At 43.3% G+C, this 15,657-nt stretch overlaps 1 protein-coding gene across 5 annotated transcripts in view; it reads left to right on the top strand.

The window, feature by feature from the left end:
- Positions 1 to 1,401: 1,401 nt before the first annotated feature.
- Positions 1,402 to 15,657, top strand: part of SORCS1 (sortilin related VPS10 domain containing receptor 1) — a 574,694-nt gene continuing 560,438 nt past the window's right edge. For 3 of the 5 annotated variants that reach the window (XM_061403398.1, XM_061403399.1, XM_061403395.1), the window contains exon 1: positions 1,798 to 2,444. In XM_061403398.1, coding sequence (XP_061259382.1) covers positions 1,887 to 2,444 — 558 coding nt within the window. In that variant the 5' untranslated portion in view covers positions 1,798 to 1,886. Of the gene's footprint in view, positions 2,445 to 15,657 lie in introns of all 5 variants that reach the window. The other 2 variants (XM_061403397.1, XM_061403396.1) reach the window with 1 other exon arrangement.

Genomic DNA, 15,657 nt, shown 5'->3' with positions numbered 1-15,657 from the left:
TCAAATTTGGTTTCCCCATCACAAACCCAGGATTCAGATTTTTAAATGAGGTTACCTTTGCAAATATGAAAATGAACAAACATATAATGAGAAATTGGAAATTGTACTGTTTTGTTGTGGGATTCATTTATTCTATCAGTAAATATTCATGGAATAATTTAATAGCTACCATGTGGTAAGAAAGTATTATTGGGCTCATGAAGACTACAAAGACATGAGAAGGTATTTCAACCCTTAGAAGCAACTTTCTGTTTGAAAGTGGCCTGGATTTTTGAGAAATTCTTTGTAATTTTCAAAGCCCATTCACCTACTATAAATCTTCATATGAACTTTTGAATAGTAGCAGGGGAGCTAGGCCAGGCAGACCATATAATCATACAATTATGGAATTTTAGGAGTGAAAGGATTTTTAAAGGTCATCTAATGCAACAACTTTGTTTTAAACCTGGGAAGCTGAGAGACTACTTCTTGTTTGAGATTCCACAGCAAACTAATGGCAGAGCATCCAGCATCCACATGAAGTTTGCTATTAGGAATCTAAAGGCCTGTGTTAATAGCTCCGGGTTAGGCACTCATGCCACAGGAAAAACGGAGCACCATGCTTCCTTTCCTGTATGCATTTGCACACAGAACTGTCTATAATAGACTTACAGTAAATGTGCTCAGTCATGTCTGACCCTTCGTGACCACATGGACTGTAGCCTGCCAGGCTCCTCTGTCTACAGGATTTTCCAGGCAGGAATCCTGGAGTCTGTTGCCACTCTCTTCTCCAGGGGACCTTCCCCACCTAAGAATCCAAACTGAGTCTGGTGCATTGGCAGGAAGATTGTTTACCACTGGGCCACCTGGGACATCTATCTTACAATAAGTATTTATTGAATTAATGACTGACAGATTTCCTACCATACAGGACAGTGTCAAGTACTAAGGATAAAAGGCAACAACGAATGGGATACTTCTTCCAAGTTGCTCACAACATAGTCGTTTTGTCCTCAATGAGTGTGCAGTCTTAAAGAAACCAAGGTATAGTCCACAAAATACAGTAAGATTGGGTTCAAATACAGTGAGTGCTTTAGGAGGTCAAGGAAGGAATCTAAGAGTGATAAAGGATGAAAAAATCCCTCAGGCTACACGCATACACACACACACACACACACATCACACACCCGCGATATTTTAATTACATCATTCTCTGCTGATGCTGGGACACACACAGTTCCCAAGGTAAGGTCAAGATGCCAACTCGCTGAGACTAAGAAGACCAGAAGCCAACTCATCCCTATTCTCCAAACTGAAAATGACCAGAGGGGGGGATTTCAAAAAGAAAGAAACAGCCACAGAGACTGATAGAAACAATAAAACAGGAATAGGAAATCCCCAACACAGTGACCACTCCGCTGGCCACCCCCACGGGAGGGGCACTCTGGCTCAGCGCAGAGCTAGGCGGCTGCCGGCGCGCAGAGCGCGCGGAGGCGAGGAGCGGGCGGCGGCGGCGCGGGCGAGCCCAAGGGGAGGGTCGGTGGCTCATCCAGTCCCCGCAGCCACCCGCGCGCAGCGCAGCTCGGGAGCGGGACGCGGCGCTCAGAGCCCCGGCAGCGCCCACCCTTCCTCCCGCGTCGCGCGCCAGCGCCCGCTCCGCCCGCGACTTCAGTTCGGCTCCACCCCCGCGTGGCGGCGGCTCGCTCTGTCCGAACCCGTGCTCGGCACCAACCCAGCCCGGGCAAGCGGCCGCCACCTGCCTCGCGCCGCCACGGTCCGCCCCCACCGCGGCCCAACTTGGATGGAGTTGGGGTCCTGAGCGCCTGCCCCTCGCAGCCGGCCAGCTGAGAGCCCTGCACCGCCGCCTCTGGTCCGGGACCCCTTCTCCGCTCCTCTCCGCTCCCGCGATGGGAAAAGTTGGCGCCGGCGGCGTCTCCCCAGCCGGGCTGAGCGCGCTCCTCGCGGGCGCGGGGCTCTTGGTCCTCTGCGCTCCGGGCTCCTGCGGCGGCGGCTCCTGTTGTCCCCCGCGGCATCCCAGCGCGGCTCCACGCTGGGCTCCGACCCCAGGGGGGCTTCCTCATCAGGGACCGCGAGGCAGAGCTCCTGCTACGCCCCTGCCCCAACTCGGACGCCCCCTGTTCGCAGTGGCCCCCGGAGACCGAGCGCTGTCCCTGGAGCGGGCCCCGGGCACTGGGGCGTCGGTGGCGGTTGCTCCACGCTCTGGCCGGAAGAGACGAAGTGGAGAGGATCAAGAGAAGGCAGAGCGAGGAGAGGGGACGAGTAGAAGCCCTCGGGGAGTGCTAAGGGACAGAGGGCAGCTCGAGCCTGGGACTTTGGAGCGGGACCCGGACAAAGCCACTCGCTTCCGGCTGGAGGAGCTGAAACTGACCAGCACCACGTTCGCGCTGACGGGCGACTCAGCACACAACCAAGCCATGGTCCACTGGTCTGGCCACAACAGCAGCGTGAGTAAAATGGGACTGAGGGCGAAGGGGTGAAAGATGGAAAGGGTTAAAGTCAACTGTGTGATCAGATGGAAAATTTGGGGAAATGAGGTTTGGGGACTTGAAAGATGCTGCAAATTAGTCTTCCCTGCCCTTCTCCCCAAGGAGTTAAATGCCACCGACTAGGTGATTACCCCCACCCCTTTCCCAGCAACACCGGAGCCCTCTCCAAACCTCTAACAAAGCTTCTTACAGGGCAGGCAGATCCCTGTTTCCTGCTTCTTTGGTCTCATTGGTGTAGGATGGAGCCAAGACCAGGCAAACAAGAGGGGCTTAAAGTATTCTGAATGCAGAAATGAAAGGGTTAAATTTCAGGAAGCCTCCTGTTCCCTCAAGTGACTTTCCTTTTACTTGATAGACTTAAGGTTGAGAGCAAGTAAGATTTTTTTTTTTAAGTCTTAATTTGTAGCCTTTTAATTTTATTTTTGTGTAGAGCTCCTAACCCCTTGTTGCTTGCACAGAGGAGAAATTCAGTGGATAATGAGCTGCCCTTAATGCATTCTGTTTCTGGGGACCAAGTGGATGCAAGTTTCAGGACGGGAACTCTCCAGCATCTTCTAACAGCATCAGCCAGTGTGTTTGGAGAGCTGGGGCTTTCCAGCCTGTGAATGAGTGGTTGTTCTCTGACTTGATCGGTCCCAGGAAGATCAGATATATCTCTGTGACAACAACTCCCTGTTCTCCTCCATTGCCTGACCTCCTGTAGTGAAGAGCTCGAATGAAGACTTCACTCTTGCTTTACTAAAGAAGGAGAGGGATTGCTGGATTTCCAGGAGGCTGATACTTGGGAGGGGAGCATGGTTGCAAGTCCATGAGCTGCGGCCAAGTCTGGGAAGGTCTTAGATTTTTTGAAAAACCTGAATGTCTGGAATCTGAGGGAGCTATTCCAACTTAAACTGCACCTAGAAACTTCAAGGAGCTGAAATAGTTAAGAAAGAGCTTTGGGGGTAATAACTGTAGGTGATTTAAAAGTATGGAAACTTCTCCATGTTGCTGTTAAGCAGACAAGAACATAGAAACCAAGGACGGTAAAATGAAAAAGGAAAATCAAAGTCTCAGCTTCTATTGGATTACAGAGATTGTTGTATTTGTGCTATGCACAAGCTGTGCACCCTGGTACATTTCAAAATGTTTTCAGTTGTGATGTAATTGCCAGAAACCTTCCCAGGGAAGTGCCACTTTAGTAAATTGTGTTCATTGTCAGCTTTTTTAATGAGAGTTGTGAACATTTTAAAATAAGAGCCTATCATTATGGATTCCTTGGGTACATAGACATAAACTGTATTAAACCAAATTGTGATAAATAATATTTTGTATCATATCTCTGAGAATATCAGCATGGCTTTCCCTACAGTTTAGCCTTTATGACCAAAGCTATGGTGCCCAGGACTGGTTTAATCAAATAATTGAAACTGAAATTCTTTTCATTCAAGTTCTGGAGACCCTTGCCCTCATTCCTTACCTTAACTGTCATATCTTTTATATCATAATCACTAAAATTAATCCCCCAATTTGAACTTGAATCTTCTTAAACTGATTAAATAACTTTTGCTCTGTTTTAAGTGATTAACTCAAAGCCCTCAGCTTTAAGATGAGATTTTAAACACATCAGACATATTAGATCTTGTATCAAGAAGTAAAGGACCTTGGACTCAAAATATTTCTGGCTTTTAATGTAATTCAAGCTGTAAAATATCACTCACTCATTAGACCTCTACTTTAGTTCACCTCTTGAAAGATCTTGGAAAGAGCAAGAAAAGGAGAGTACATCTTTGGCAAATTTTAGACTCCATTTAAGAAATGCTGCCAAGCCCTGCTGGCCCTTTTTAAATGGTTCTTATAAACCCAGCCAGGCTTATGGGTCAGGGCTTGGATGGGTGACATGTAAAGAAGTTGGAGATGATGTAGGGAATAATCAAAGTGCTAAAAGTTGGAGCATTGAAATCATGTACACTAATGAGATCTCTATCCTAAGTCTTCATTCTACAAGGTCACACCTTCCATCCCTGCCCACTTACATGCAAATTGTTGCAGTTTTTTTTTTCAGTGTATGCATATAGGTAGTAGAGGAAGAGAAACAGTGTTTGATCAGGATCTGCCACAAAGCCATCCCAGATTCCTAGGAGAGAGAAAGTTTAAAATATTTTTGAAAGTAAGGAAGGTGGAAAGAAACTTTTCTGGGCAACTTTATGATGTGAAAAGCAGAGTGGAGACCCGAGTTCTAGTTCAGCCTTTTTGTGGTTTGATCCTGACAAGCTGATTGCCTGAGCGTGGATTCACTCATGTCTAAAACAGGAGGGGAGGATACCTGTCAGATTCATTACTGAGAATTATATGCCAGGATATACTTAAGAGGGCGTCGTGACTGTAGTGTATACATCTTTGTAATTCTCATCTCATGGCTCTGCACGTTCCCCCAGAGCAAGAAACCCACTAACCTAACTCTAAGGACAGCAGTGAGTGGGGGAGGGGGGCTCTCATTTTCTTCTCTTTTAACTGCCATCCCTTATAATCCACCTGCAACCCATTCAGGGCCAGAGGCAATACACATCCTCTGAACCTGTCTCACCTTTATCTAAAAGTCTTTGCTAAGTAGGGCTTCTGATGACAATAACACCTGCATTAAAGGTGTAAATGTATGGTAATTATAGGCTGCCTGTCAAACTTGTGAAGAATTCTGGATCCTTCTCGCAACTCTTTCCCTTCTCCTTCCTGCCCCCTCCTCTGTTGGACTTGTGCAGTTGGGTAAAGATATGACTGTTTTGCCTCATCTGTGGGTGTGATGTGATTCCTCTGAGCTGCAGTCTAGCTTGATGAAAAGTGTTGATGAAGTTGGTAGAACACCTGGGGGGATCTTTTGGCATGAAAGGTGCTGGGTATGAATCATTTGTCATGAGCTTGGTGTCGTAAGCAAGAACATATTGTTCCTACCCTACTCATCCAAGGCATGCTGTGCCCTGATCTAAATTTACAGAGTAGTTCTTAGTTTGTTAAAATATATATTTATCTTTACATATGTATGGTGGGGATGTGTTTATTCTTTATATCCAAGGAATTTCAAAGTTCTATACTCATTAATCCTTACAATATCCCTGAAGCAGGTGTCAAGTGTTAATATCTCTTTTTCATATTTTTATGCTGGAGTCAATTTGAATATTTTAGTTCACTCTCTTGTCCCTTTCTCGCTAAAAATAGTGTTATAAGATTTGTTAATAGAGGCTTTTACTTGACATATTTTGCTATTATGATATTTTTAATACTGCATTTATCATAGTGAATGATGATCTGATTGGTTTTTATGCACTTTTTTTGCCTTTTGTTGTTCTGAGACTTGACATTTACTATCCATCCCTAGTGAATAAACTGAGTCCCAGCTTGAGTCAGGTTTTGGGGTAGATGCCTGACATTCATCATTTCATTTAATTTTCACAAGATTTTATGAGTAGGTGTTATTATCTCCATTGCATTAATGAGGAAACTGAGGCTTCAGAAAGTTAAATGATTTGCCAAGAAGCTATAACAGTTCAGGGGCAAAACAGACACTGACCCCCAAGGTGATCTGACTTCAAAACCCCACAGAATGATTTGTCTTAGAGACGTTAAGGTGGGCTAGAAAAACACAGACCCTTGGAGATCTGTATTTTAAAGACTCCTGTCTGGGACAGATTTCATATGATGGTGGAGGAAAGCATAGTCTTAGCTGGAAACTCCATCTCTTTGTAGGAAAGCAGGGACTGTATAACATGTGCCTATCACATTGCATTCTTTACCTTAAAGTAGTGATTTGACTGTTCTCTTATCCACCCACATCTTCATCTTTACTGAGACATGGGATCCGCACCTGGTGATTCACTGAGCATGAGGTAATGTGCCATCATTCAGCTTTCAGATCTGGTGTTCTTCAGGAATAGATTCCTTTTCTAAGTTAATTACAAATCTGATTTTATAGAGAGGTTGCCTATGAATACTTCATTTGACTATATACTTTGATGTAATTTTTTAAACTTTTTCTAGAGTGAAATGATAAAGGATTTTAGATTTCTCTAGCAAGCCACATAATACCTTCTTCTCTCATCAGTGCTTTATTCTGTTAATGGGTGTTAATGTAGTGTGACATGGAAGGCAATGGGTTTGGAAGCACAGTTGACTTTGAATGTTAGCTGTCCAGTTACCCAGCATGCTGCTTTGAGCAAGACCCTTCAATTCTTTGAGCTTCTGTTTTCTCAACTATAATATGGGCAGGGCACATCTTTTTTTTTTTTCCCCTGAAGATTTGATATCACTTATACAAAGAGGTGGTACATAGCAAGTGCTCAATAAATGGTACTTCTTATTTTGTGTAGCAGAAATACATCTCTCCTGGTAATTAAGACCCCTGGGTTATAGTCTTGGCTATACACAAAAGTTAGATATGGTCCTGATAGTCTATCAAACTTTTGTAGCCTCAATTTTATCCTCTGTAAAATGACATGAATATACCATAACATCACTGAAATCCCTTACAGACTGTAATCCAATTAAAAAAATTTGTCAACCTATAGGTATTTTGCACCTTCTACATCTAAATAAAGTGCACTGGGAGTATTCAAGATTCAGAAATGACTCACTGACCTATACTCTTGACCTATGAATGAGCAAGCCTTTCATTTCACAAGATTCTTCCTTTCTGTGGTTTATATGCATATCTTTAATAGGAAATTAAGGCATTTGAGACCCAAGCAGGCATTCATTTCAATGTAGATTTGCAGCAAAATATAGTTTATTAGGTTTGTTAAATCATGTCTTCAGGTTAAGATCCTTGGTGAAAGTAAAAGTGTTAGTCACGCAGCTGTGTCCGACTCTTTGCAATCCATGGACTGTAGCAAGCCAGGCTCCTCTGTCCATGGAATCCTCCAGGAAGAATACTGGGGTGGGTAGCCATTCCCTTCTCTTTCCAACCCAGGGATCAAATCTGGGTCTCCTGCACTGCAGGTGGATTCTTTACCATCTGAGCCACCAGTATCTTTGAACAAAAAAAATTGCAACCTATTGTGAAATTGGAAAGTAAAGATCCCTTAAGATGTTTTAATGGGATTTTTTTTAGAGTAAATGGACATCAGTGTTGACTTTGAAAATTATGTCCACCTCCTTTTAAAGAAGGATCCCAGAAACTCATAAGCTAGGGCAGAGAAGTTGATGCAACTTTCTTATTTATTTCAGAGAATAGTAGTTGCTCATATTTAAGGTGGGCTTGTCATATGGCAGCATTAAGGTAAGAAGCTTACACAAATTATACAAAGTATCATATTTACTTTTAATTCTATGAATATGCATTGAATCCTAATATTTGTCAGGCACTGATAGTAGGAACATATGTGGATTGATGCATAAGGATGAGAAAAAATGATACCTGCCCTCAAAGAGCTTTCAGTCTACTACCCAAAGAATGCCCTGAAGAAGCAGCAGAAGGTAAGTGTCCTCTGGGGTATCAGATGCTGTAGGAGTTCATAGACAGGTTAGGCAGGCATCTTTTGTCTTGGGTGATCTCCAAACTTTATTGCAAAGTAGGTGCTTCAGCCGAATCTTAAAATGCAGAGAAATTTTTAATTAAAAGACGGATATTATTACAAGGATATTTTGAGCTGAACGAATGGCATGAGTACATTTGAGAGTGGAGATGTAAAAATTCCTATTTATATCAAGGAAATTAACCTACGTTAAATGTAAACTATGTTTACAATTTTAATCTTAGAAATAGTTTCAAAAATATGATTTAAGCATATACACACTCATCTCCTAGTGAGTTTGGCTGTATTTCAAGCCCAAATAGAAAATATTAATAAAAACCTGTATGGTCACTTGAGGGCATAACTGCCCTTATTTGCACATTAAATATCAGCTGGATTCATCATTGTTTCATTTTTACCCTGACATTTTTCACATGTAGTTTTCACCAACAGACTTTTGTTTGTTTCTTTTAAGTTCTTGATTAGAAATATCACTGGCTGGGCTGCCTGGAAGATAAATTAATTGGGCTTCCTGACAGCTTCTATTAACTAAATGTATGTAAAATATTTGTCCTGTCTTTGTGTATGTCTCAATTACTGTCGTATATCTCTGGCTGGAAAGGTTGGTGAATGCACCTGTGTGTCCTAGAGGGGAAACTAGCCAAACGATATCCCTGGAGTGGCCAAAGGGATGGCAGAGAATAGGTGTGGTCAGTGTGAGATGGAACCAGGCTCCATGAAAGGGCAGTGGTTACTCCCGAGGAGGAGTGCGCAGTCCGCTCCTACGGGATGGATGCAACAGTCACATGGTTGGTGAGAAACAAAGCTGGACTCTTACTGTGCATGGTTTACAAGGAAAAAGAGAGCCTATTCTAAAATGTAGGTAGGGGGAAAAAAAGACGTCAATGCTCTGCAGGAACTCCTACATGAAATTTTGCATGTGTATGAAAGATATTGTGCCTATTTCTATAGCACTCCTGAATGTTGTTATACCACTTTAGACTGGTGATAGCCCTTTTCCTTTGCAAAATGCCTCAGTTTTCAAAGATGGGAACATTACTTCAATGACTTCAGTTTTCATTCTTACAACAGTCCTAGGAGATAGAAAAGACAAATATCATCCTCATTTCTCAAAGAGGGAAAGTTGGTATTAAGCGGGTCTGTTAGTGGAAAGGGAGGGTCAAAAATGTTTTGTCACATAGCACGACTGATTCTCGGCTTGGAACGCCACTGGCTTTCCACAGCCAGGAGTTAGGACACAGCTGCATCCAAGCTTCCCAGCTTGCCTCAAGCCCACGCACCTGTGTCTGCAGTGGTTGCCATCCCGGGGTGAAATATGAATTGGCCATGGAGCTCCTGAGTTCTAGGCTCAGCTATTTGAGTTATTTGGCCTGAGCTTCAGAGCAAGTGGCCTGGTCAAAAGTCATGCTCTTGGCATTGTTTAAATCTTTTAAAAGGGACCCTAGAGGAAGATGATGGGACTTTTCTGCAAGTAAGGTCTCCAGCAATAACCTTCAGCAATAATGGTCTACCATGCGTGTTCCAGTGCTAATGATCTTCAGAGGTGAGATTACTTATTGCTGGGCTTATTGCAGCAGGCACTTGCAGAGAAAAGGGGGAGAGCCATCTCTTCCACCTCTTTAATTGCCTTATGCCTATGAAACTAGTTGAAAATAATACTAAGTATGGTCTCACTCAAAGGAATCTAGAGCTTCAACTTTGGGAAGCAGCGGTAGTCAAACTGAAGGGATGCCTTGTTGACTCCAGTGGATTTTATTTGCTCAAGGATTATAATAGAGTTACCAGCTATTATTGCCTTTTCTACTTCTTCTAACTTTTGGGTGTGGGGATGAGGTTGAGGTGGGAGAAGGAAGCAGAGGAGAGTTTGCCACATACTAGGGAGATTGCTGGGAGAAATATCAATAACCTCAGATATGCAGATGACACCACCCTTATGGCAGAAACTGAAGAGGAACTAAAAAGCCTCTTGATGAAAGTGAAAGTAGAGAGTGAAAAAGTTGGCTTAAAGCTCAACATTCAGAAAATGAAGATCATGGCATCCGGTCCCATTACTTCATGGGAAATAGATGGGGAAACAGTGGAAACAGTGTCAGACTTTATTTTTCTGGGCTCCAAAATCACTGCAGATGGTGACTGCAGCCATGAAATTAAAAGACGCTTACTCCTTGAAAGGAAAGTTATGACCAACCTAGACAGCATATTCAAAAGCAGAGACATTACTTTGCCAACAAAGGTTCGTCTAGTCAAGGCTATGGTTTTTCCTGTGGTCATGTATGGATGTGAGAGTTGGACTGTGAAGAAGGCTGAGCACCGAAGAATTGATGGCTTTGAACTGTGGTGTTGGAGAAGACTCTTGAGAGTCCCTTGGACTGCAAGGAGATCCAACCAGTCCATTCTGAAGATCAGCCCTGGGATTTCTTTGGAAGGAATGATGCTAAAGCTGAAACTCCAGTACTTTGGCCACCTCATGTGAAGAGTTGACTCATTGGAAAAGACTCTGATGCTGGGAGGGATTGGGGGCAAGAGGAGAAGGGGATGACAGAGGATGAGGTGGCTGGATGGCATCACTGACTCGATGGACATGAGTCTTGGTGAACTCCGGGAGTTGGTGATGGACAGGGAGGCCTGGCGTGCTGCAATTCATGGGGTCGCAAAGAGTCGGACACGACTGAGCGACTGATCTGATCTGATCTGATCTGAGGGAGACTCTCTGCAGCCAGATAAGCTGTATTGATTATAACAGAAATCGCTGTTAACAATAATAGCATAAATAACCACCAATTTAGTGACCAGATTCCCTGGAAGTACATTCTGGAGCATCGCCATGTTATTTCACTTCATCCTCACACCAGTCTTACACACTAGATATCATTATCCTTGTTCTAAAGCTGAGGAAGTCAAGGCTTAATGATTTGGCCCGAGTTCACCCAGCTCGAAGTTGGTGGCAGTGATAGAATTTGATTTTTGCCCTTTCTGGCTCCAGAACCTTTTCTGTTTGATCATGCTGTCTCTTCATCAGGGTTTACCTCTGAGTTTCTTTTAGAGATAATTCCATAAGTCAGTGCGGAGAACTGTGGGAGAACTCTTGGCAAGAGTGCCCCACTTTGGGGTGCTTCCTTTCATGTCACCCCGGTCTGAGGTCTGTGACCTGATATACTTTACTTGGAAATAACCTGCTCCATGATGGAGCTTGATCAAAGCCCTCCCCTCCACTTATCCTGTCCCCAGGAGTGGCTTGTCTGGGGTTATTAATATGTGTTACCTTGTTATCTGGGAGGATGTGTGGATGTGCTGATTGGTTTCTCCCTGCTGGCTGATGACCCATGAGTGACAGTGTGGACAACGTGAACAGTCTTTAAGGGAGGTGCTAATAAGAATCAGGTTTTCAGACAACCAACTAATCATGTTGTGCCCTGAAGCCAGTGAATTGATGCCTGCAGTGGTCTTCCCCTAATCAGACTTGCAGAGGCTATTGAGGCACAAAACTGTGGGCCGTGGATCCTGCTCCAGAGCCTGTAGGGGGAGGTGAAAAGCAAAAGGTCTTTCCCTATCTCTGCCCATTCCAAAACACATTCTTGATTAAAATCATTAAAGGGGAGAAAAAGCTATTTTAGGCATGGTTATCACTTTGCTTAGAAACCTATCTGCAGCCCTGTTTACACTGCCATGCATTTTGCTGAATTGACAGAGGATTTCTTAACTGAGTGGCCATGGGCTCCCTCCTTTGGCACCTAGGGCAGCGTTTTTCAATTCATCTTTTTGGGACCTGCTTTTAAATCTGCTGATGGGGGCTGGGAATCTATGTTTTTCAACACAGATTTTTCAACGCCCTTAGGAACACTGCAGTTTGAAAATAATTTTCCTAAAATTTGTGTGTGAGTTTTGGAGTCTATGAACCCCTTCCGTTGTCTGCACAATCTTAGGTCAGTACGCTTTCCTTTTCTGCAAGGAGAGCTGAAGCCCAACACTTTAATCACCTGCTCAATGAAAATTATGTGCCCAGTGGTGAGAGCCTGGTGGAAGGCTCTGTAAGAGAAAGAGAGAGAAAATGGCACAGCACAGGTGCCCCAGGCAGAGAAAGATGGTGCCTTTATGCAGATGGTGATGTTTCTGTCACTGAGTCTATCTTATGCAGTTATCTTTCCTGGATGTCCATATGTGCTTGGGCAAAACAAGTGGCTAAAAGAGTATATTGTAAATATGACATAAGATTTAATGATTGGTTTGAGCTCCTGTTCCTAGATACCTGAACTCTGGTGGTTAGCTTTGTAACTTTGTGTCTTAGCTGCCTCATGTGTTTAATGGGAGTAATAGTGTGTCCTTTCTCTATGGTATTCTGATGGGTAAAAGAGACAACAGATAGAAAAATGCTGAAAATGGCATCTGCCATATAGCAAGAAATCAATAAAGGTTACCTATTATTATTGTTGTTATCATCATTATTTTGTTAGTATTACTGTTACTAACAATGCTTGAGTATGACTTACTAAGAGATGTTTGTAATATGTTGCTCATTGCTTCTGTTTCTCCGTTCATGTTTTTGTTTTTTTTTTTTTAATACCGGTTCCATTTTCTTATGATGATGCCAGGACTCTCGTCTATTTGTCATGCCTTTCATCATCTCTAACTATTTGCACATGCTAGTCATTGTAGGGTTCCAGACCAAGTTTCCAGTGTGTGAGTGGGAGGTTGGTAGTTTATACACCAATAAGCGTTTCTCTGACACCAGTTGCATGTCCAATGCTTTAATACTGACACTGTCTACCCAGAGGTCACATCAGAGTTCACAGGTTAAGGACTCAGTCCCACAAGGCCATGCCCCACACTTCCCACTTCCAAGGTCAGCCCCAATCCAGGTGGCCACCTGCACTTCGGGCTGACAGGTTATAGATGGGAGGCTTCAACAACTTCCTCTTCGTGTTTGTTTAATTTGTTAGAGTGGCTCCCAGAACTCAGAGATGCTTTTTACTTACTAGATCACCAGTTTATCATAAATGAATATAACTCAGGGACAGTAGATGGAAGAGATGCCCAGGACAAGGCATGGGGGAAGGGTGTGGGGCCTTCCTGTGCTAAGTGCACCACCCTCCTTGATCTCCAACTATTCACCAACGCAGAAGCTCTTGGAACCCTGTCTTGAGTTTTTATGGAGGTTTCATTACACAGGAGCAATTAAATCATTGGCCACTGGGCATTGATTCAAACTTCTGCCCTCCTCCCCTCCCCAGAGGTCATGGGGGTTGGACTGAAAGTTTCAACCCTCTAATCACATGGTTAGTATTTTGGCAATCAGCCTATACACTTTGTTGTGGTCCAGAGTCACCTCATTGACATCTCATCACAGGCAAATCCAGGAGTTGTAGAAGTTCTGTGTCAGAAATGGGGACTGAGGCAAAGTAATATAGTTTTATTATGAATCACGACGTCACAACTAGCTTACTAAATATTTACTGTTTTGTTTGATATTTCCATGGGAAAACTGGCTTTCACCTAGAAGAGACAACTCATGACCTTCCATATGAGTGTTTTAGAATATTCAGCCATTAAAAGATTGCTTATGTGTCTCATATATATATATATATATATATGAACCTTCCACAAAATATATATGTAAATATATATATATATATATATAAACCTTCCACAAAATATAAGAAAGGGGAAATAAACAAATATGTAAAAATAAAATTTAAAAAATAGTACAAATGTAAGTGTGTCCCAGGTGACTCAGTGGTAAAGCATCCTCCTGCCATTGCAGGAAATGCAGGTTCAATCCTTGGGTCGGGAAGATCCCCTGGAGGAGGAAATGGCAACTCACTCCAGTATTCTTGCCTGAGAAATCCCATGGGCAGAGGAGACTGGTGGGCTACAGTCTATGAGGTTGCAAAAGAGTCGGACACAACTTAGTGACTAAACAACAACAACAGATGCAGGCCCCACAAAGTGTTTCTTCTTTTTTTTAATGACTGTGTTGTTCCCTTATATATCCCAAGACCCTAGAAATATACTTAGAAGTGGCTCAATCCTTTACAAAATATTATATAAAATTTCACTTGTGTATAGAAATAGAGGGAAGGTATGGTTCAAAATGCTTGCCTACGATTATGAATGCTAGAATTGAAGCTGATTTTGTTTGCCCATAGTTTTGGTTTTATTGTTTTCCCATAAATGTGCATCGCTTGGTTATTTCTAAAGGTTATTTGAGAAATGAAAAAAAGAAAAAGAAACAAAACAGGAGAGAACAAGCAAGTTTGTGAACTTGGCCTCATCAGAATTGCATTCCAGGCAAACTGAACTAGACAAAGAGGCCACGTTCAAGTTGCCTGATTTGCTGCCAGTCGCTATTGTTGGAAAGGAGCTGGTGCCCGGGGGTTTTGTTTTTGTTTTTGTTTTGTTTTGTTCGAAGCTGCAGGATCATTCACACCTCTCTTCTAGTTGTGCAGCAGCAGGGGCTTCAGGACCATTTGCATATCGTCCTCTTTGTAGATTCCAGACAGAGAGATCTGGATAATTTCACCTACCTGACTATACTCTGGGAAATTCGAGTAGCTTCTTCTCTCCAATAAAGAAGCATGCCTTTTATTTGCATGTCAGTCTCTTTCTTGATCTTGGGCTCCATCTCTCTATCATATATGTTTATATTAGTGCATGCATCAGAGTTGGGGGCATCTCTGTGTGTTCACAGCACTGGTGTCTTTACGTTTCCTCTCTTAAAAGTGAACTACTAGACGCTGCTGTATGGCCACAGTGAGGATGTTCGCTGATTGTGGGAGATGAATGGACAGGGATCTCCAGAATGAGGAAAGAGAACAAAGAAACCAAGAGGAAGAGATTGAGAGACAATGGAAACTGTGAGATGGAAAAAGAGAAGGAATAAGGGAGAGGACGAGAGAGCACGAGACTATGATAGAGGCAGAGAGAGACAGAGAGCAAGATGTAGACAGGAAAAGTGGACTAAAAAAGAGGATTATAAAGAGAAGATGAGGTGCGATGAGCCAGTGACACTGTGGATTGAGAAAGGAGAACAGAGGGACAAAGATGGGCTTGTAACCAAGGCGTAGAGACAGAGTAAATCAGAGAGTTAGAGATCAAAACAAGAGAGGAAAATGTCAGTGAGTGGAGAGAGAAGTAGTGAAACTGAAAGTTTCTCAGCAGCATCCGACTCTTTACGACGCCATGGACGGTAGCCCATCAGGCTCCTCTGTTCATAGAATTCTCCAGGCAAGAATACTGGAGTAGGTTGCCATGCCCTTCTTCAGGGGATCTTCCTGACCCAGGGATCAAATCTGGGTCTCCTGCATTGCAGGCAGTTTCTTTACCATCTGAGCCACCAGGGAAGCCCTGAGTAGAGAGAACTTGTTATCAATTCATAATGTAGAACTAATTTCTACCTAGTCTGGCTGTATATTTCCCACTATAGTAACAGCACACCTCTGGCCTTTGCTCTGGAGGTTTTCACACCCAGCCGGGTCGTGTTGCTAGCAGCGGCCCGTCTTGCGTGCTGGATAGCTTTTAGAGCCAAATACGCTGGTGAGTGGAGTGTGCAGTGGAAGAGGTGCATGTAGGGTTTATGTATTTTGAAAAACCTCTTAGATCCCATTGGGGAATAGGACTGATGGTCTGGATGATAGGCAGCTTCTAACCTTTTCTTCTATACTAGTCCATGC

Source organism: Bos javanicus, chromosome 26 (genome assembly GCF_032452875.1).
Source record: "Bos javanicus breed banteng chromosome 26, ARS-OSU_banteng_1.0, whole genome shotgun sequence".
Lineage (NCBI taxonomy): Eukaryota > Metazoa > Chordata > Mammalia > Artiodactyla > Bovidae > Bos > Bos javanicus.
Note: the sequence above shows the minus strand (reverse complement) of the source record. Positions and strands in the feature narration are given on the sequence as shown.